At 41.3% G+C, this 23079-nt stretch overlaps 1 protein-coding gene across 1 annotated transcript in view; it reads right to left on the minus strand.

Moving 5' to 3' along the window:
• Window positions 1-108: 108 nt before the first annotated feature.
• The window catches only part of wnk3 (WNK lysine deficient protein kinase 3), a 28587-nt gene continuing 5616 nt past the window's right edge, over window positions 109-23079 (minus strand). Inside the window, exons 2-24 of the mRNA XM_072449996.1 lie at window positions 20829-21001; window positions 20524-20744; window positions 20154-20311; window positions 19978-20066; window positions 19671-19890; window positions 19174-19462; window positions 19003-19097; window positions 18788-18931; window positions 15693-18392; window positions 15409-15452; window positions 14249-14384; window positions 14062-14178; window positions 13891-13992; window positions 13735-13783; window positions 13517-13657; window positions 9088-10934; window positions 8688-8934; window positions 6107-6192; window positions 5494-5819; window positions 4598-4830; window positions 4425-4514; window positions 4027-4190; window positions 109-3955 (exon numbers count right to left, since the gene is read on the minus strand). Coding sequence (XP_072306097.1) covers window positions 3431-3955; window positions 4027-4190; window positions 4425-4514; window positions 4598-4830; window positions 5494-5819; window positions 6107-6192; window positions 8688-8934; window positions 9088-10934; window positions 13517-13657; window positions 13735-13783; window positions 13891-13992; window positions 14062-14178; window positions 14249-14384; window positions 15409-15452; window positions 15693-18392; window positions 18788-18931; window positions 19003-19097; window positions 19174-19462; window positions 19671-19890; window positions 19978-20066; window positions 20154-20311; window positions 20524-20744; window positions 20829-21001 — 8196 coding nt within the window. The 3' untranslated portion in view covers window positions 109-3430. The remainder of the gene's footprint in view (window positions 3956-4026; window positions 4191-4424; window positions 4515-4597; window positions 4831-5493; window positions 5820-6106; window positions 6193-8687; window positions 8935-9087; window positions 10935-13516; window positions 13658-13734; window positions 13784-13890; window positions 13993-14061; window positions 14179-14248; window positions 14385-15408; window positions 15453-15692; window positions 18393-18787; window positions 18932-19002; window positions 19098-19173; window positions 19463-19670; window positions 19891-19977; window positions 20067-20153; window positions 20312-20523; window positions 20745-20828; window positions 21002-23079) is intronic.

The raw sequence follows: 23079 nt of genomic DNA on the forward strand, positions 1-23079 counted from the left end.
TGTATATTTTTTTACATTTCAAATTTGTTGAAACTCGGACCATGTGCCTATTCTGTTTTCAAAACAGTACCATACTAGCAAAACAATGCATGACACAGGTACAGGACAGGATGTAAACCCATCATTTATTATGATTAGTTACAAAACATATATTCAACCAAATTTGTCACATCTACAGAGGCTATTCACCAGCAACATGGGCTTGTAAGGGTTCCTTTCTTGGTGGTTTTCTGAAATGTGGGACTCCCCCAATGAGATTTGCTGATAAAAAAAAATATATATATAAACTTGCTGGTGCCGTCTTCATTTCCAATCATTGTTGTGTATACGAAACAGAGTGAATGTAAATCTGAACCATTAAATTAAGTTCTGTTAAAGGCCCACAATTTGCAAAACCAGTCTTAAGGATTTTATAAACTCTCCAATGTGTGAGTCTTCAATATTATCTTACAATTTGTACACCGTTTCATACAAAAATAATATTTATCTTTTATAACATTTTAAGCATATATTAAAGTATTTTTCAACCCATAACTAGGCTGAAGCTTGTAGTTGTCACAGTGTCACCCTTTCTCACGAAGAGCTTCTCTGTCCTAAAAGAAAGAAAGTTATTAGATAACTTTCTATTGTGCACTTGCAGACATTTCTGCACAATTAATGTTATTTATTTGGAAATACATTTTTAAATTTTACTTCCTTTCAAGTGCTAAAAAACTTTTAAGATAAGTGCAATGCCGTATTTCCTTTTTTAATTTTATTTACTTTTTGCAAAATTACTAAATAAATCCATTTATGTCATATTTATGTAATCATTTGACTATTGAAGATCAAACATGTGTATGGCTACGTCCACTAAGAATTACTTTTCTGGAATTAAAGTTTTTAAGGCTACTGTTGAATAAAATAAAATAAAAAAAGGAATGGAGTGTTTACTTTAGTACATAGGCCGTATTTTTCCCCTGAACGTAGCGCTAACAGGAGGCTTTTCCAGGGGGCGGGGTCCAGGGCGCTGGAGTGGGACGGTGCCAGTCCATATATGGTGATAGTTGTTTTATCCAATGACTGCTAACTGTCGCATTCAAAAATACATCCTGTGTGGGTGATTTTTGTTGTCATGCCTCATATACAGACAATGAAAGAAGTGAGCAATAACATTATTTGATTTTCCATTTTTCAATTTGTTCCCAAAATGAAAAATAAATAAATAATAATAATAATAACTAAATTCAAACAAATACTTGAAATGCAGCCTTGGAGCGTTGTTTATTTAATTTACCTTTATTATGTTTTTGCCCAATTTGGAGAGCTCACCTTAATCCCTGGGTTGCCCAAACTAAACTCAGACTAAACCAGGTCCAAAACCTGGAGGCGCTGAGCACAGAATACAGCGCAGTCCACGCACACATCTCTGCTTATAAACTCAACTTGTGATCCATAAACGAGGGCAGGCAGCCGCAGAGCCACATGAGTGGATGAGCACACACCTCCAGACTCCTGCGATGACCCGCATTAGTCCCAGTGTTGGGCCTTTAAGCCCGCGGTGATGGTTGTCACCCAGCGTGGAGAGGTTACAGGCATAGATGTGTGCGCGGACTTCTTGTGCATAACCGTGTGGCACTTGCTCTGCTGCGAGCTCAGTCCCAGTTTCCCCAGTAATTGGAGCATATGTCCACGAGATTGGCTTGTGCCAATTTAACCGGACTAAATCAAGACCAGGTCCAGCGCAACAAGGACTGCATGAGCCTGTGCAGCACAGCACCACACAGTTACGTACAGCTGGATATAGTGCTCGGTTACATGCTGCGTGGTCCGGAGGGTGCGAGAATAGAGCACACACAGTGGTCAGCCCCGGAGCCGAGTGCCGAAAGTCTGCTCGTATGTGCAGCTTTCGTGTTGTGCTGTCAATCTTGACAGTTTTATGCAGACTGGGACAAGGATTTTGGGTGAATGTGATGGTGACGGTGGGGATTTATCCAGTCTCCCAAATAGAAGTTCTTCTCTAAGCTGGGCACATTCAAGTCTGCACGGTCCATTCTGGCCCTGACAGCGCAGTAACAAGTGTCCAACACCAGAGATGGAGGTGTTTGGTAAAAAGCTTTAGGAGCTGAGTGCGCAACAGCGCTGCACTGTTTATGTGAGAAAATTTAACCACCAAAAATTGGACTGTAGGTTAGTTCATTATGATTATCTTGCCCAAATGGGGATAGTAGTACGACTTCAGTGCACTAATTTTTAAGTTTATCAGTTACGATTCTGGCCATTCACAGAATGCAGACACAGAAACCAGACCACGCCCTCAAGTTGGTTCACTCCACCTAATATTTTTGGCATAATCACACCACGTGCTTAGAATTCCACACCCTGCGCTGTCATCAATTATACCAATGCAATATGTAACCAAATGAGTTCCGCAGCGCCCAAGTTAACGCTAAGACCAGGGGCAAAATACGGCCCTAAGACAAAGTTTAAAACACAAGAAAGGTGTCCAACTCATGCATGTACTGAGAGAACTTGTCAGCAGGGAGGCAAAGACAGAGATTGTAACTGATAGTAAAAGCAGTCTCATGACAACTATTTCAGTTCAGTCTGTTATTGTAACAAATAAACGGACTCACAAACTTTTGCCACACAAAAATATAAATCCATACTCTAATTAAAATGCTGTAACTTTAATGTAATTTAGGTAAAAACCTTACGGTGTCCTTAATCTAAAATGATTTGGCAGTTTTCTTCCTCTTCAGCAGGATTTATTTTACACTGAAACTTAATGCTAAATGTGATTTTCTGTGTAATATGTATCATTGTAAAAACACTGGTAAAGAACATCTATAATACTGCAGAGGCAAGACCTTGCCATGCTAAAGTTAGATTAGGCAAGGTTAAGTAATATAGTCTGAAGTCAAATAAATTGTTGCAAAACAAATGTTTTATGGATGCAATTAAATTGATTCTAGAGATAACAGTAAAACCCAAATAACATGCTCTTTAGTCTGACATGCTTCCATTTGTAATTGCTGACAGGAAGAGCTTTTTCAAAATTTTATGGACTAGTTATCTGGTCTCTATGTAGATGTTTAAAACCATAGAATAAAACTATACATCACATGCTCATTACAATTGCTAATTGCACTTTTAGTCAATGTTACTTTTAATGTAAGGAGCAAGACACATTTATGACTTTAATCAATGTTATCTCAGTTAAGGAAGAGTTTGAATCAGTGGTAAAACTGGTCAAGTTACTCATCCACACTTGCTTATAAATGCACACACATGTACCTTCATATTCTTTAGGAAATCAATTACATGCTCAAACCTCTCTGTATCTCTTTCCCATTCATCCCACACAAACAACACACAGTTCAGAATTAGTCACACCTTTAACCAATTGGTTTCCCATGCCATAAAACATTACTTATCATCAAACTTGACTTCAGTTTAATTTTTGACCCATAGGAAGAGTTGAGGTGGGAGGACTTGAGTGAATTTTGGCACTGGAAGGCAGAGCAGCAGCTGTAGAGCAGGCAGTGGAGCAGGTGGCTTGGGTCATAGCAGCAGTTTCCACAGTTGAAGTGGTGAAGCCACTGACAGGGATCAGAGGAACTGTGACAGAAACTGGAGATGTAGGCATTTGGGAAGGCAGCAGTGTCTGGCTTTGAGACGTGGAGAGGGCTAGTTGAGAGATGGGTTGTGTCTGTGACTGGGGTAACACAGACGTTTGCATCCGGGATGGTGGTGGTATCTGTTGCAGCAATGAGGACTGTTGGTAGGTCATTTGTTGAATGGGGACAGACTGGTGCAGGTGTAAACTTTGTTGGGTTTGTCCAAGAGAGTGCAATGCAGACAGGTTTCCTCCTGAACCTGCTGAGTGAGAGCAGGCTGTCACAGACAAGTTCCCTGGAGCTGGAGGCGTCTGGGGATTCATGGGGGAAACTGGAAACCAACCAGGCTGAGTCGACTGTTAACATGAAGCGAATACCATGATTTAAATGAGTCCTGATTTTTTTCTTATTACTTTTGTAGCCTTACCTCAGTAGAATGGCTCCACCCCCCTAACTCCTGCACCTGCTGAATTTGCTTTATTTGATTCAATGAAGGCTTGGGAGGGGTAGATCCCACTGGGTCTTTTGTCCAATTATCAACCAACTTGTGCAGTTCATCAGTAAATGTGCTTTTTCTTAGAGGACTTTGATCTGTGAAAACAAAATGAAACATTTTCCAATTATGTTTATACTTATAATAATAAAAACAAAATGCATACTGTACAGCTAAGTTAATGCCCTCATTTTACAGATGTGCAAAAGCCTTTTTGTTGTGCTGATGAAAAGCATGCAAACTTACATTTGAGTTTTGGAGGGAGATAGGAATGACTAGGCCAACACTTTTCTGTCTTTAATGATAATCTAGCAGTGTGTGAAGAACTGTACCTCTTTGGGTAGGCAGGGAAGGAAGCTGCTCAGGGTTCTCCAGTGGTATTCTCTGTTCACTACCTAAATAGCTACTTGACATTTGGATGCCTAGATGACGACAATCAGACAAAACGTTAAATACGAGATGCCAATTAAAATATGAAATAGGCAGTAATCATAAAATACCTTACCTGAATGTGCGACTCCATTGTTGTCCATGTGAGAGTGGGGTCGTCGGAGTTTGACTTTGGCCGGTCGGGATCTCCGTGGGGACAAAACCAGGGGTGGTGCAGGGAGAGGTGTGGTGTGGGACAGAGGAACAGGCAAACTCTGCCTCTGGTCCTTAAGAGAACGAAGCTGATGATAAAGCTCCTGAAGTTCCCTGTTCTGCTGAGCCTGAAGGGATACCACCTCCTTGATGTGTCTGTAACGATTGTACAACCACAATCGTTTAAGGCTTAATACTGCTGAAAATACAGAAGCTAGCATGTAAGCATATAGAACACACATCATATCAAAACATTGAAAATTGAGACCAGTCATGAACTTGACGATGGGGTCCCTTAAATTTTTTCACTACAAAACAAAGTAAATGTTGCCTTTGGTAACTGACATTTTCTAAAAATGTAGTTATGGTTTAGGCTTTTTGAACTACCATTGAACCACTATTATACAACTTATTATACCTGTTATACAAATATATGTATGGACAATAATTTAATTTATTTATTTTTTCATGAGGGTCAAACCTGGTGTTTGGTCTTAAGCACTTCTAGATTTCTCTATATGTGCGGGCAACTGGGAAACAAGTACCGTATTTTCCGGATTATAAGTCGCACCGGAGTATAAGTCACATCAGCCAAAAAATGCATATTAGAGAAGAAAAAAACATATATAAGTCGCACTGGAGTATGAAATGCAGTTGCAAGTGTGAAAATAACAAATAATATTACATATAAGTCACTCCGGAGTATAAGTATAAGTAAAAGTATATAAATATCAGTATAAGTTGCACCCCGGCCAAAACTATGAAAAATATAGTTTACTCCGGAAAATACGGTAATTGAGGGTGTTACATGCTTCTCACTTTTCTCTCAGTCTGTGTAGCTCCCTCCGCAGGTCTTCATCCTCTACTTCGCTCTCATCATCATCACTGCTGCCAAGAGGTGAGTAAGTGTGGCTGTGGGAACGAGACATCGCTGGGGTCCGCCTACTGTCTTCTCTATCCCCTTCTTTAGCCCGAGATCTCCTCCTCTCTCTCTCCAGTACCGAAGACACAGGAGAACTGTCTGTCTGCTTATCCTCCTTTTTTGATTCAGCTTGGGTTACACAGAAACGTCCCACTCTCCTTGGAGTGCTAATATGGCCCGGTGCTGTCTCTTTTGGGGGAGATGACTGAAGCACTGGAATTACCTGAAGATACAATTGTACAACATGCATGGGAAGAAAGACAATGTATCATTTATACCTCCAGTAGTGGTGTGAGGTCTTGTTACTCAGGGTATGCACGGCCTGCAGTCCAATATTTTATTTATTTGAAATTTGTTTTAATTAATTAATGCTGTGTATTAGAATTATATTTATGCTTCTTGTATGGGGCTTTGGTACACGGAAAGCATGCAGTCAGGCAAGTGTATAAGGCATTAATAGTTGGCATGGGACGCGACAGATTTGAGATAGGACATCCAGGCTACACTTACCTGAAATCGTCCAGTGCGTATCTCAGGGGAGTTCACGAAGGGCAGTTCCTTCTCCTCACTTAAGGACTGGCTACTAGAAGCTTCATCTGATAATATATGGGAATGAAGGGCAGACAAGGACAGAAAAACAAGACACAGATATAAAACCACATTGATAAAGAAAAGTCAAAGACAGGCACAAGACAGGAGTAGATGACAAACACAAAAGTAAAGAGTTATTCACACATTGCATGTTGACCCACATGGTTTGCATGCAGGTCTATGAAATGTGCAAACATTCTAAATGCATCTTTTTCTACTCATACATAGATACAGTATGTAGTATTATATGAGGCATATGAGGAGGGGTGGTACAATACAACATGAATATGTTAAAAATATTAAGAGAAACAGCAGTTGATGTGAATAAAACCCTCACCCAGTCACACACATCCACTCAATTATTTGCATCAACTCCCATTGTATATTCCAAACATAAAAGCTCAAAGTCACAGTTGAAATCTGTACAATATCGACTATGAGATTGTTCATTATGTTGGTATGGGATTGTAGTTTATAGCAATGGGGGCAATACAATAAAAACAATATGTGCAAATATGGTAGTGGTACTAATACTTACAGAAAATGATCCAGCAGAGACATGTATGAAAAGTGGATCATGCAGGGACTAAAATTAGCTTTATATCATAACATGCAAAATGCATAAAACTTAAAGCAACCTATAGCCTATAATAAATAGCACCATCACTATACAGTGTATTTTTGAGATATATTAACAAGGTACAACAAACAGTTATGTAATATATGTCGGTGACCTATATATACAGTAAGGAAAGTAAGTATTTGAACACCCTGTGATTGTGCAAGTTCTCCTACTTAGAAATTATGGCGGGATCTAACATTTTCATCGTATGTGCATATTTTGAAATATTTTATTTGTATGTTATTGCTGAATATAACTATTTGAACACCTGCCAATCAAATTCTGGCTCTTAAAGACCTGTTGGTCTGCATTTAAAAAATCCACCTCCACAAGGCTGTAAAGGGCTACAGGGCAATTGGCAAGCAGCTTGATAAAAAAAGATCAACTGTTGGAGCAATTCTTAGAAAAAGGAAGAGGCTAAAGATCACTGTCAGTCTCCCTTGGACTCGGGCTCCATGCAAGGTCTCCCTTCGTGGGGTATCGATGATAAGAAAAGTGAGGAATCAGCCCATCCCGATTCATAGTCTAACCTAATGGCATAGTTGATAATAATAAGTGTTGTGCAACACCCATAACATAATAGTTATAAAATATCACCCCGCACACAAACCCGGAAATGCAGACGGCTTAGTTTGAGATTCGGCCCTACCCTCGTGAAGATCAATCCGCTTCACCCGCCCAACCTGTGACGTAGTCTCAGCGAGAGCGTGCGTCCCCTGCCCACCCTGTGGCATAGCCTAGCGTGGAGATGGTGGGAGTGTAAACAGAGGCCGAGGCGTGCGCCGGTACACAGCGTGACACAGTGGCACATGTCAGAGAAATCTGAGCTACCTGCTATGAAATCCTGTTAATTTCCACATGGAACCTTCCGCATAGTTAAAAAAAAAATCCTGACGCCGACGTGGATAATCAGGTCAGCGCGGACGGCGCGCGAGGGGGCTGCTGTTTTGGGTACATACTTATTTGAATAAAATGTGTTGAAGCAGAAACTCCTTGTTTGTTTGTATTACTATAAACTATAACGTTGACAGCCACAAAACCTGACAGATCTAGAGAAGCTCTGTGTGGAGGAATGGGACAAAATCCCTGCAGCAGTGTGTACAAACCAGGTCAAGAACTACAGGAAACATTTCACCTCTGTAATTGTAAACAAAGGCTTCTGTACCAAATATGGATTTTCAGGTGTTCAAATAGTTATTTGCAGCAATAACATACAAGTAAATTATTTAAATATCATACAATGTGATTTCCAGATGTTTGGATTTTTAGATCTCTCACAGTGGAAATGCACCTATGACTATGACCAGGTATAACATTTCAGACCCCTTTATAATGTCTAAGTGGGAGAACTTGCAAAATTGCAGGTTGTTCAAATACTTTTTTTCCTCACTGTATGTATTAGCATCTATCTTATTTGTTGTGAAGGCAGTTGTGCGGTGCTGTGTGCACTGGACCAGGTGGAAGCAAGGTGAGCTGTAGCTGCTGGGTGAGCCCATGGACACAGGGCAGGGAAAAGGGTGATATGACGTAATATGTTCTGGTCAAAGACTTCAGGCTTTACACTGTGCCTCTACTCTCCCCTGTTCGCCTCTGAGTAATCCATGCAAAAAGAAAGACTTTGAAGAAAATAAATTCAGTTAAAGGAAATTGGAAAAACAATATGTAGTATGTAGTGACATCAACACATAACATGATGGCTATAGTCACGTTACGATACAAAACACATTTAGCAGTATCTTTCAATCGTTATTACAGGGGGTTAATGCAGTTACTATGTTATCAAACTAGCACTATTTACTGTACACTCTATTAGGTTTAGGATCATGCCCCAGCACCCCATTCGCTCTCTCGTGCTCTCGCTTCCTAAAATGACGCTACCTTGCTGGACTCTGGGTTTCTTGAACAAGCTGGCGGAGTGGCGCAGTTTGCACGCCCAGTTTTTGAATTTGCGAGTCCACGTTTTCTTGCTAACAGGATTTCTGATACTAGGACATGTCAGGTTTAGGCCAAAATATCCACCTCCTGCATTGCGCTGCTGTTGTCCATGCCGGAGGGGGATCGGCTGCTGATTGGGGGGCCAGGATGCTTCTCCAGTTGTACTGGTGTCAGATTGAGGGGGTAGAGCCTAGAATAGTTGAGACAATAAATAATGGCTGCAAGAAACATTCATATGTAAACATTTAAACACAGAAATTTATCAGAACCAGAGGTGAGTGGAAACACAGAACACAAATACATTTTGAGTGAAGGAAGAAGGCACGTTTGGCGTTTTACTTACAAGGACTATTGGTTCTCCAGGTATAGGTGGTCGCTGTGCCATGATTGGATCAATCTGTATTGTGGAGACAGGGTTGGTCTCAGTAAGCAGAGTATGGTGAGGCTGCTGCACCACTGGAATCTCCCCCGATGACTTAAGGCAACGTTCTTCAGCCTTGTTATCTGTGTCCAGCTCAGGGGAGGACGAGGATGAGCGGGGTGTGGTGGAGGACGAGCCGGAGGTTGAGGAGTGTGGGGATGTATCAGAGGAACAGACAGGAGGAACACAGGGTCCAAAGAGAGAGGGCAGTGGCTCTGATGATTCATCTATACCTGCTGTGGATCCAGTAGGTGTGTGTGCTCCCCCAGTCAAAGCAGCACCACTATTATACTCCTGATACAACAAATTGCGCAATTTTTCATCCAGAGTCTTGATGCGATTGTCAACAAATTCTATTTTTGGTGGACCTTCACTGTCAGACTCAGCAACAGAGGATGGTTGAGCAGGAGATGGGGTCATAGCATGGGCCTGTGCTGGCAGGGTTTCTGTTGTGTTGAGATTGAGAGGGAGCAGCGATGAAACAGAGGAAGGCTGTTGAGGTCCAGAGTAGCTCCCTGTCTCCTCTGTAACACTTGCATCTCCAGTCGAAACCTCAGAATCAGACCTTTGACTTAAGGAAGGCTGCTTCTGCAAAGCAAAATTCTGCTGTGTCTGTCCACTGTCCTGTTGTTCAAAGTGTTGATGCAGTCTCTGTGATGGCACATGCTGAGTATCAAGGGTAAAGTGTGTTGGCTGTTGAATCTGCAGTGGTGGGACAGCGCTTACACTGAGTTGTGACTGCTGCTGACCAAACTGTTGACTAATGGACAACAGAAGAACTGGATCTGGGTTTAAAGCCGCATTTTCTTGTAACAGCGGCTGCTGATGTAGCTGGCCTTGTAAATTTAACTGTTCATGCGGTGTCTGTTGAAGAGGAGCAGCACTGGCTGAAGGAGCCGTTTGTGGAAGAGGTGAAGGTGGATGCTGTGAATACTCAGTGCCTGGCTGAATATTAGCTTGCTGTAAAGGGAGAGTAACAGGAATAAATGACTGCAGAGGCACAGGCTGCTGTTGTGGTAGAATTTGCATTGGCACTTGCTGCATCAGTTGTGTCTTTACAGATGGTTGGAGTTGAAGCTGATCTGGGCAAACATGAGACTGATGCACTTGTTGGGGGGCCAGGTGATGGGTCTGTTGTGGCGGTGGAGGTGACTGCGTGGACTGTACCGGCTGTAGAGACTGAGGCGGCTGCACAGGTAAAACATGTTGAACTTGGTGAAGTGGAAGTTGTTGTTGCATCACCGGCAGAGCTGAGGAAAGCAGAGACTGAGGTGGCTGGGCTTTGGCTAGGCCCATCACCTGGACAATGGCCTGCTGGTTCTGGCTGTCAGAAGATAACATTTCTGTGGTGCTAGTGGGAGGAGACTGAACTGATTTGGAGGGCACACTTTGCCCTTGGTTAATTTTAACCGCATCCCCTAAATTATGGGAGACAACTGAACAGCCACTGCTTCCAGGGGATGCATTTACTAGAGGCAGAACAACACTTTGTGTTGGGGACACAACACTGGCAGCAGCTGTGGCTAAGGCGGATGGTGCATTGTAAGTCTGATTGAAAGATGCTGTTGTGATGACTGAAGTAAGCTCAGGAATGGGACACTGTAGCGAGGAGGCTGGTGCAGAGGCTGTTTCAGATGCAGTGCTGTGAGGAATAGAAGCAGCTAAAGCTGAAGGGACCATTGAAACTGGAGCTGAGACAGAAGACACAGGAACGGGAGAAGCTTGAGTCTGATTGGGAGCAGAGATTTCTGCCTGAGACCCGTCATGTTCTATAAAAGAGAAACACAGAGGGGCTATATGTAATTGTGAGTTAGTCATGATAAAACATACAGTGGTTGTAAATGGCATTTTATGTAGAACTAGGGAAGGATATTTTTCTGAAATAATTGGAAGCTGCAGTAACAACTCGCATGTCCTGTTTGCCACAGTAAACAGATAAACAAATCCTCCAGCTCAGCTGCCGTTAGAACTAATTTCCATATCCAAGTCAAATTAGTTTGCATTATTCTTTAATGACAAAGTTCAGGGCATTAAAAATGCAATAAATTCCATAATGCAAAAAATAACCCTAAAACCACCTGGACACTTAGAGCTAACTCACTTTGCACCTGTAACTGACAAAACGGTCCAGGAGATCATCATCAGTCTGACTTCATCTACAGCTGCCTCAATGTGTTACCCACCAGATTTCTAAAGTCTGGGCTGAACAGTTACTTAGCACCACTCACTCACAGAGTTAACATGTCGCTTCAATCTGGAACATTTCCAATGTCTTTGAAAGCTGCGGTCATAAAGCCTCTCCTAAAGAAGAGCAGTCTTGATGCCGCAGTACTGAGTCATTACCGGCCCATCTCTGATCTGCCATTTTGGGCAAAGTCCTTGAAAAAGTTGTTTACCAACAGCTCACAGATTTCCTCTTAATAAACAACTCATTTGATGTTTTTCAGTCGGGGCACTGACACGGGCAAAGCCTCAGTCTTAATTCTGTTAGATCTGAGTGCTGCTTTTGACATTGTTGATCATGGGATCCTCTTACAGAGACTAGAGGACTGGGTGGGCATCACTGACACTGCCCTAAATTGGTTACGGACGTATTTGGAAGTAGAACCAGTAGAAATTGGTTACTGTGTCTCAGACCACATGCCCCTAACCTGTGGGGAGCCCTAAGGGTCAATTCTGGGACCCTTTTTGTCAACCTCTACATGCTGCCATTAGGTCAGTTGATAAGCAGCGAAAATGTGTCTTATCGTAATTATGCAGACGACACTCAGATCTATGTTTCACTAACGGCAGGTAAATATGGACCAGTGGATTCACTCTGTCACAGCATCCTACAGATCAGTGTGTGGATGCAAAACAACTTTCTCCAGCTGAACATAGACAAGACATAGACAAGAAATTATCGTCTTTGGCCCACAGAAACAAAGAGAAAGTGTTAGCGGTCACCTCCAGAGTCTCGCTCTAAAACCTACAAATCTAGTTAGAAATCTTAATAATGGACTCAGACTTGAATTTTAATCAACAGCCATATCAAATCAATAACATCAGCAGCTTTATATCATCTAAAAAAACATTGACAAAATCAGAGGTATAGTGTCTAAACCAGACTTGGAGAGACTTCCATGCGTTTGTCTCCAGTAGATTAGACTACTGTAACGGCCTGCTCACTGGCCTCTCCAAACGAGCTGTAAAACAGCTGCAGTACATCCAGAACGCTGCTGCTCGGGTCCTGACTAGAACCAGGAAGTATGATCACATTAGTCCTGTTCTCAGGTCTCTGCACTGGCTCCCTGTGGCTCAGAGAATAGACTTTAAAGCAGTTTTGCTTGTATACAAGTCTCCCCATGGCCTAGGACCAAAGTACACCTCGGACATGTTAGTGGAATATGAACCATCTCGGACTCTGAGGACCTCAGGAACCGGCCTCCTGCTGGTGCCCCTGATTTTACCAGTTTTATGCAGCTAAAATCTGGAACAGTCTTCTTGAAGATGAGAGGCAGGTTTCTACTCTGACAGTGTTCAAATCTACGCTAAAACAGTTTTGTTTATCTGTGCATATGAATTATTTTATTTTATGTCTTGAACTGTTTTTTTTTATTTTTGTAATGTCTTTGTGATTTCACTTCATGTCTTGCATGTCTGCATTTATTTCCCATTGTGTGAAGCGCTTTGAATTGCCTTGTGCTCTACAAATAAACTTGTCTTGCCTATTGGATACCTCACAATTTCCTCCGGAAAGTCTGCCCACTGCCTGATAGAGCCATTAACAGCCCGCTTTTTAAATATACACTACACACAGAAATAGGGCCCAATGGCTACAGGACCAGGCAATACATGTCCAGGGATATGTGCACTTCTGACCTTTGTCCCAATGCTTCAACTGCCCATCCCACTAACTCTCACGCAACACCAAAAGAAAAGTTCAAAGCAAGAAACAATTAGGCTGGCTACGCTCCTGCTATTGCGACTGCCCTTAAATGACCAGGCCCAAACCATCTCTTAACCTGGTTCCAATACGGTTAAAAAAGCCCTTGAAAACTCCATGTCATGTGTGAAAGAAAGGGCATGAAAAGAAAATTACATCCGAGCAATGCATGGGTCTGTTTTTCTTTTCAATACAGACGGGGGCCTTGAAGCATAAATTACAAACTACCGGTAATTCTTTTTCAAAATGTTCTGTAAATGTGTTCCATACTTTTCCAAGGATCATTTCACATGATGCACATAATATAATTTATGAACATGTATGGGTTAATGTCTTTGAATGTGTGGATTACTTGGGTTGTTACCAATCTCTGGTGAGAAAAAGATTGATGCGTCTAATACATTTTGCAGCTTCTGGCAACCTTACCCTTTTCTGACAATTGGATGATCATTCCTTCTGCAGTTGTGGTGACGGCCCCTTGACTGGACAAGGAGTCTCTGTGTCGGATGGTCTGGTTGATGAAAAACCGCCAACGCCCCACAGGAGATGAATGAGGGACTGACTCCCCTAAAGTAGAACACATATAAATTAATAGTTAATTCCATCACACAGGCCTAAAGTAGGATTATTAGACCTACACTCACCAGAGACAGAAGTTGATGTGCCTACATGTAACTGGTCAGTGCATCCAGTCTACAGAGAATTGTGTTTAGTTACACTTTGTTTTAAATATTTCGAATCAAACAATAAAATAAAAAAACAATGTAAATATTCCAAAGCTTATAGTAGAAATAAATTACCTGCGAATGGGTTTGAAGAATTTCTTGAGCATTTTTAACTATAGCTCTAAATTCCTCAACAAATTTGACTTTTTCCACTTCCAGAACAAAGTCTTCCTCCACCTATGAAATGCCAATAATGCATTAATGTTGGGAAGAGGATAATGAAATATTAAATTTTTATCAACATACCATGTAATCAGCTATGTCCTCAGGAGCATCCCCTTCTATGTCAAATTTGAATGTAACCATCTTGTTAGTGTGGGTCTCCAGCTGACATTCAACCATATTGTCCCCACTGCTGGACACCTGTGACAGACATTTTTTTTACTTTTTACAAAAAACAACAACAACATAATGTTTATCCATGATTATTTACCTGGAGCATGCTCAGCTGGAATTGATGCAACACTTTCTCCGGCTTTTGACAAGAAGATCTTCTTTGACATTTTAGTTTTTCTAATTGTCCATTGGCAATCAGATGAAAAGTCTCTTCTCCACTTGCTGGAATGGACCTATAGGCAGATGATTGTCGCTAGTACTAAATACATGTTTCTTTGTTACAGTGGGTTCAGAAGTCTATAGATTAAAATTAAGGAAGAGGAAGTAAAGTATCAGTATATTGTAGAATAAGAAAAAATGAATAAGAAGTGTCTTCTCTGTCTGCACAAGTAAAATTTACTTTATTGAAAGTTAATTCAATTAATGCTGTGTTGCCCAGTAGTTAAGTGGTCTAAACTGTAATACCTATATCAGATTCTGTGATTGATTCAAAAATTCAACAAATAAGCTATAGTTAAAGTTCAGCCTTGAAGACTTGCTGTCTCACCTGGACAAGCTACTGCCTGGTTAACTATACTCTGGTCAACTATGATAGGCACAGCTCTATTTTTTAAAACATTCAGTTGCTGAGCTCACACAGCCCTCTGCCGGCCCACCACCTTTGCAGAAGGATAGTTCCTTCAGGTTTTGTTTCGCTCATAATTTCCTGCCAAAAGCTATATATATATATATATATATATATATATATATATATATATATATATATATATATATATATATATATATATATATATATATATATATATATATATATATATATATATATATATATATATATATGTATATGTATATATATATATATATATATATGTATATATATATATATATATATATATATATGTATATATATATATATATATATAGGAAATGATGAGCGAATATATATATATATATATATATATATATATATATATATATATATATATATATATATATATATATATATATATATATATATAACTGGATTATTTCAAGGCTAAACTGGGGCTAAAGTTAAACCAGGACTTAATTTGGAATACATCATTGCCAGGGTAGTTTTATCCAAGAAATTACTCAAGGAAAAGCAAAAATGTACTAAAATGACAAAAACACAAGAACTGAAGAGATCCGCATATCACCTAAATCTGAGTCTCTTCTGCTATACTGTCTTGTCACTATTTTTAAAAAATATTCAATATGGAAAAATGTACAACATACCCCAATGATGAATGACCATCTGTACTCGACAGAAAAGATCCACCCTGAAAAGCAGCAAAAAAATGTGAAAACCTTCAATGACATTCAATATAAACTAATATAAACTATAAATACTATATTTAAATGTACATCTACTATACACAATATACAATTTTACTTATATTGTACCAAAATATGAATGTAAAATGTTTCAAGATGGTTATAAGAACATTAACTTTCCAAATATCATAAGGTAAAAGAGATCAAAATCAAAATAACAAAATCAATTTGAGTTAAACCTGTACCTGAGCAATGCCCAGCAGGGAAAGGTCACAGTCTTGCAGTGTGGCATTGGGCAAAATGGGGGCATTAGAGTCAAGCGGCTCTAAAGTGGCAGATGCAACAGGTGGAAGGGAGGTGGGAATAAGGCTGGCAGGCAACGGGAGGGTAACCTGGGCAGCTGGAGGAGATGAAGGCAGATCTGGAGCAGGGACAGCAGAATGGTTTGATGGCAGCAATGAAAGGGATGGTAGTGATGTTGGGCATGAGTGAGTAGGGCTGAGGGTTTGTTGTGCAGGAAAGACAACATGAGGCCGATGGGGTTCAGCTGTGGCTGACTCAGTGAGTGTCTGTGGAAGAGACTGTGTCTGTATCTGGGGCTGTGTGTGAACTGTCTGCTTCACTTGATGCTGAGGGGAAGGGGGCGTGGCAGCTGCAACATGGCTATAGTGGGGCACGTTACTCTGAAGGATCTGAGCAGCTCCAGCAGTCACTGCAGCACTTGTATTAGGGGAGTCTACTGGATTCACAGCGGTTTGCACAGGTAACTGGGGCAGGGTAGGAGCTGTCTGCGGTGGGTGGATTTGAGGCGGTTGGATTTGGGGAAGGCTTTTCAGTTGCTGCTGGGAATCAGCAGAATGAGGGTAAGAGATTGCTGAAGCCTCAGCACTGCTCACTATATTCTGTTGTTGATATGCAGCTCTTTGCTGCTCTATGTACATCATCTGTCCTACTTGCTGCACAGGTTGGGGACTGGAGATTAACTTTACAGGGTCCACAGAACATGCATGTGCTCCAACTGTGGCTACAGGTGAAAGCACCATTTTCTGAAAATGCTGTGGGTTCGCGTGCGTTGTGTCCGACTGGAGGGATGACACCGTTTGGCTCAGAGGTTGACCGACATACTGAAGGGTCTGAGAAGCTACAGACGGAGCCACTTGCAGAGACAGGCTTTGAGTTTGGGGTTGCAACTGTCCTTGCATTAGTCCTGTCATTGGAGCTGTTTGCTTAACAGGAGTCAACCCATGCAGCTGGCCATTGGTTGGAACATGAGACATGGCAGGCTGACCAGAATAAACGGTTTGTAAAGCGACCTGCTGAGCCTGACCCTGAACCGATGGACTTACTTTGGCCTCATTCAGAATGTGAGGCACTGGAGCAGCAGATTGTGAAATAAACTGCTTTTGGTTCTGAATTAGACCTTCTGTTTGTCCTTGTTGAGACAGGATGTGAGCTGGGACAGCCACAGAAGTCAGTACAGGAATCTGTTCAGCTGATTGATTGTGGGACACACCTTCGGTCTGAGCTGCCACCGGAACATAATGCTCCATGATGGGGGCAGTCCGTTGAGGCTGGGCAATAGTTTGCTGAGTTTGGACAGGAGTTGCTTGCTGCTGTTGCTCCATGCCTTGCTGTGGTGTGAATACAGTCTGGGTGGCATGCACCTGTGGCACACAGACATGCTGAATATTTGTTGGTTGTTTATGAATCTGTGGTTGACTTGGTTGAAGTTGTTCTTGTTTCATTGTTTGTTGGATCTGAACAATAGCAGCGTGTTGTTGTTCTTGAAGTTGTTGAATCAGGGTCTGCCGCTCCACTTGTTGCTGCTGTAGCAGAGCCTGCTGTTGCCGCTGCTGTTCCAGATGTTGTTGGAGTAAGGCCTGTTGTTGGAGCTGAGCCTGCTCCTGCTGTTGCTGTAGGAGAGCCTGCTGCTGTAGATGCTGCTGGAAGAGAGCCTGTTGGTGAAGCTCTTGCTCTTTCTGATGCTGACTCTGTTGTTGTAACAGTTGTTCATTTAGCAGTGTCTGTGCCTCATGTGTTTGTTGGAAATAAATCTGAGTGGTTTGAGGGGGCTGTGGCGGCTGAGTTTGAGGCTGCACAGGCGCTTGGTGGTGTTCATGTTGCTGTTTGATCAGGGCTTGATCCAGTAATTGTTTGTGGATCTGCGCTTGCTGCTGCTCTACTTGTAGCTGTGCCTGTTGCTGAAGCAGAGCTTTTTGTTCTTGCTGATCGAGCTGTTGTTGGCAATATGTCTGGTGTTGCTCAATTACAGCCTGCTGTTGGTGCTCAAGTTGTTGGGATGGCTGTACAAACAGGGGTTGAGACTGAAGTTGTTGCTGCTTACTTAGCTCCACAGACTGGTGCTGTAAAAAGGCCTGCTGCTCTGTTGAGTGCTGTATCGGCAGCGCTGACTCCCTACCTGTGTTTAGAGATGCGACTGGTGTCTGAGGCTGAGTGTGCTGCACGCCAGTCTGCTGGGAAGTCTCGTGTTGATGCATGTGGACAGCCAACGTGGCGAGGCTCTGTTGACTTGGGTCCGGTAGCGCCTGAGCGGTACTAACTTGTTGTTGAAGCAGAGTGGCCTGGGCCTCCATTTGCTGCTGTTGCTGCTGTGATGGAGGGAGCTGCAGATTGGAGGCCTGTGGATCCATCCCTATCTGTTGTTGCTGGACAATAGTTTGCTGAGGGATCAGCTCGGGCGGTGTTTGCTGGGGTACTGTCTGGGGAATGATGTCAGGGGGCTGCATGGGAGTGGCAGGGGGTTGGCTTTGCTGAGCAAGGGGCACAATGGTCCCCACTAGTCCAGCTGGATCACTGACTGACATGGATGTAATGAGGACATTAGAGGGCGTCTGTGGTGAGACAAGGGGCATGTATGCCTGTGAGGGAGGCAGTGACCCATGGGGAGTGGTAGTGGGAAACGCATCTGCTGGGTATGTGTGAGACTATGTAGAATAATGAGCCACGATGAGAGGGGTTGGCAGAGCGGAAAGAAAACAGCAGTAGAAAAATAGGTAAGTACAAGCTTTGGAATAAGCATAAACACTCAACAGATTATTTTTTTGTTGGGTTTCTCACAGACCACTCACAGAACACAAATTACATTAATTACCCTAATTTACATGATTGGTCTTAACATTTTCTAAATGAAAATGAGTTTATTCAGAATTTCAGGATATGCTGAATGGAATTCTGGGAAAAACCCTGGACAGTTTATAGTTAGGATTAGATGATTACAAATGCGATTTGAAGAAATCATTGTTGAAAGCCATAGGCCCACACACTCATACAGGCAACATTATTTTTTTACTTAGTACACTTGAATAATTCTCCTTTTCACCTGAAAGAATTGTTGGGGTATGCTTGATGATACCCGTGGAACCAATTTGTTTTGTTGAAGAAATGCCCCTTCTGCCTGACAAAGAGGGACATTACTGTTTTCTCCCACTGATATCAACTGAGGATGGATCACTGCAGGAGTATTCTACACAAATAAAAAGTTATTAGAATGAAGAGTTAATTTTTGATCGTTTGTTTCTAAAATAATAAACATACACTTGCAAGATGTGTATGAGAGTCCCCCTGCTGATAGTACACTTGGCTCTGTCCACTGGCATAAGACTCACAGCTGGCTGAACCGAGGCTCTCTCCTTTGGATGAAAAATATAATGATATAAAATTGCTCGAAACATGTAATATCCTGTATATATGGATATCGATGCTAACCCGTCAAGCTAAGAGTTACCCCACTCATAATATGGTGTTGTTGACCAAACTGGTCAACAACATCATGGACATCTTCTGACGGTCCAGCTGGCCCCAGGGAGGAGTAACCCGAGGGGTGAGAAAAAGCGTAGGAGATGAGGGAGGGGTCTCTCTTCTCTTCAAATCCTTGCTGCTGTAGGAGGAGTTGCTGCTGTCTGCGCTCACGTGACTTCTTTATCTGATTAACACGATCCCGGATGGATTTTCCCACCACCTTGGCATCGCTCTCATGGAAGAAGCCTGACTTTACCTACAATAAGAGAAGAAAATGTAAAGTAATTTAACAGGAAGCAGCTGATAATCAAGCCAGGAATTGTGTATTTAGTCTCTGCCATATACATTTGTCCACAAAGTTGTAACAAAATAACAACTAGAATAGCTCTGCATCTGGTCAAATGTATTTATTGAGTCGGAATATTGTGTAAAACCTGCTATACTAAAAAGGACTTTGGCTTCACCATTTCAAGAGCCACTTCTTCAGCGCTGTCGTTCTCCAAGTCGTAGCTGAATTCAATGGCCTCATTATCTTTATGCTTTCCCTTGAGTTTCTTAGGCTCTTCAACCCAGATCCGCAGGGCAAGACCGTCCTGAAGCCCTGTGTCTTCTTCTGCAAGCTCTACACGTACCCCTGTGTCCTCCCCAAAGAGGGCATGGTTGAGTAAGTCTTTTATTGATAATCTGTAGGTGACAACACAGGAAAATAAATACATCAAGTTGCTGGCACAGTTTTGCACACTATAGAGCTGATCATTACTAATATCTTGCCTCTGGCTCTTGTTCTGTCGAATGCAACCTTCAATGATCTCCTTAATCTCAGGATCATTCACTTTATCAAAGCTTGCTGGTTTAATTCCCTGTAAAATAAAAAAACATAATTAGAATAATAAGACACAGTTTATCAGCCACGTCGGTGCTATAGTCAAACGTGTTCAGTGACTTACACTTGTGACTTTACGATAGATCTGTGCAGCATTTTGACACTCAGAGTAGGGGTATTCTGAGGTAGCCATCTCCAGCATGCACATCCCAAAGGCATAGACATCCACAGATTCATCATAGTGTTCCTCGTACATCTCAGGGGCCATGAACTCTGGAGTTCCTGTTAGAGATAACAGCACAAATAAACCCTTAACTTACTTTTGTTTTAATTAACATAGATTCTGTTTGTGGGTTACTATAACAATCGCCAATAACGGCTCTGAACATAGAAGGATAATACAATATTTAGACTTGAATTACAATAGGCTGACCATTCAAACTATATTCAAACGACTCCAAAAAAACAACATCGTTAGTGTTTGTCACATTTACCTATGACACTTTTGGCAAATGATGTCCTCATAAGAGTTGCGAGTCCCAGGTCTCCTATCTTCACTGAGCCTGTGGGGCCTGTAATAAAGATGTTGTCACATTTGAGATCCCTGTGGACTATGGGAGGAGTCCTGGTGTGGAGGAAGTGCAGCCCCTTAAGGATTTGCCGACACCAACTGCGGAGGACTTTAGGCTTCATTACTTTAAAGCGTTTCAGGTATCTGTGCAGAAAAAAAACACATCATAACTATAATGATCTATTATGATTGATGATCTGATGACATGATCTATGTGATTATACATACGTTTTGAGTGTTCCAGAAGTCATGAGTTCAGTCACTAACACAATGCACTTTTTGCCACGCAGCGCTGATTCCCATGAATCATAGAAGCGCACTATGTTGGGATGTTGAAGCCCTTTTAGCATTTCTGCTTCTTCTTTAAACCTCTGTTGCTCAGCCTTGGTCAGTTTGCGGTCCTGAGGATAAAGGCAGACCGGCAAATATGAAATAAATAGCAACAATTATGCACATAACCAGAGTTATAATTTTCAGATACGGGAATGGAGCATTGAAATGTATTGCCACTAGATGGTACTATAGCACTTAACAGTTTTTCTAGTCTTCTGGCAACACCCATGTCTTGGCTGTATAAAACACATTTTCTGCATCTGCCACACATTTTCAGTATGGCATAAAAAATCACCAAGGACAGCTCTTCAGGCCAGCGTCGCACAGCACTAGGCTTCAGCGTTAAAGCTCAAAATTACATAGCAAACGTTGTGCTGCAAATGTTATGCTTAAGAATTTGTTGCCCATAAATATGTTAAGCAGACACAGTACATACATACGTACATAGAGACAATGCATTGATTTTGAACGTTATGAATCAAATACAGATTTTTGTGTTTTTTCTGTGAATTGCTTTGATTGGCTAATGTAAGTGGCTGTATATTTTTGGACATGTCAAAAGCAACTGTTGTCAGTGAATTCAAGTGTGCTAAACTGTTTTTGACCCCAGCTAACCGCCTATTTACTTCTTATTAGTCAGAAGCATGAAACAAGCCAGCATTTTCAGCAAAGGCCTATAAAACGTATAGTATGGTAGGTAAAACCCTCCAGTTAAGATCCTGACCAAGCCGAGCTCAAGATCTGGAGATGGGTACCTGGGCGCTGCAGTGACCACTGCTCCTAACATATTGCCCCAGCAGCATTGAAGCATAGGTCAAAGGGACAGTGCATATTAATAAACATTTCTGTAACTATGTCTGTATTCTGTAGGCCCATGACCGCTGTTACAGTGTTTATGTTCTTATGTTTAATAAGCCACTGTCCTTTTCAGGAAATGTTTGCCGAGGTAATCACAACAGAAGTAGTATTGACAAAGAGCCTGTCTGGTGTCCTAATATGGCTAAGAGTAAGTTGTCCTATTGCTGTCCCTATTTTAAGTACTTGTATTGATCCCTTAATGCCAACTGATGCACCAGTAGGTGTGTCGAGTGCAGCATACATATAAATGCATCAAGCACTACCTGAAAGCTCAAGCTCTTTTTGTCACTCTCTTATCTGTCTGCAGCTTTACACATCCATGTATACTGTCTCCACCATCCTTGAAATTCTTGCTTCTAAAGAGTTGGGCAAAAGTTCAAATGACAGATGGCTCTACACTTCAGTAGCCTGGGAAACTTACACACAAATAAAGCCAACCAGTCAAACAAAAATTAAGCAATGTGTACGGTAATTTAAATAAAAAAAATACTTTTAACATGAATCATTAAATTCTAAATTTCACAAGAAAAAATAAGTATTATAAAAAAAATCTAATACCATTTTTTTATACCAAATTATTGTGAAGTGGCTTGGTTTTGTTAGTTAGCTAAAGTAAAAATATTTTTATGATATTCTTTTATTGTGTTTGTGTGTGTGTGAAAACGTAAACATTCTTGCTTATATTACTTCTCTTCTAAGTAGAGCTGGACGCTATATTTTAAAAAAATTGATAATATCGCAATTTTTGGGGGGGAAATGAGCTAAATTAGAATATCCAGAATAGCATTTATTATTACATCCATTCATGGTCCATTCATGTTTTGTGAAATACCTGATCCTCAACCAAGACGTTCACAGGCACATTTTAGCACATTCCTGATGCATTGTTAGAATATTATGTGTATAATGTTATCAAGCTAATGAACAAAATAAAATAAAAGATACAAATTTAGATATTCATTTTTGTCTATAATAATAATAATAATAATAACTTTTATTTATATAGCGCTTTTCAGTGACCCAAAGACGCTGAACATATATAAAAAAGGGGGGGTATTTACAGACAGGGGGGGACAGCACATACAATACACATTAATATACAGACATTGTCTGACTCCATCGCCACCACAGACACTGTTGATTCATTTCTCCCTGTGGCCCTCAGAGGCAACTGTTGTTGTGATTTTGGGCCTTACAAAAATAAATTGATTTGATTTGAGATAAAATGAACAAGACAGAAGAAGTAGAGAGAAAAAGATGGGGATGTAACAGGGGGTAGAAGAGTAGG

This window comes from Eucyclogobius newberryi, unplaced genomic scaffold, assembly GCF_026437365.1.
Source record: "Eucyclogobius newberryi isolate DKJ021-1_F unplaced genomic scaffold, fEucNew1.0.hap1 SCAF_17, whole genome shotgun sequence".
Classification (NCBI taxonomy): Eukaryota; Metazoa; Chordata; class Actinopteri; order Gobiiformes; family Gobiidae; genus Eucyclogobius; species Eucyclogobius newberryi.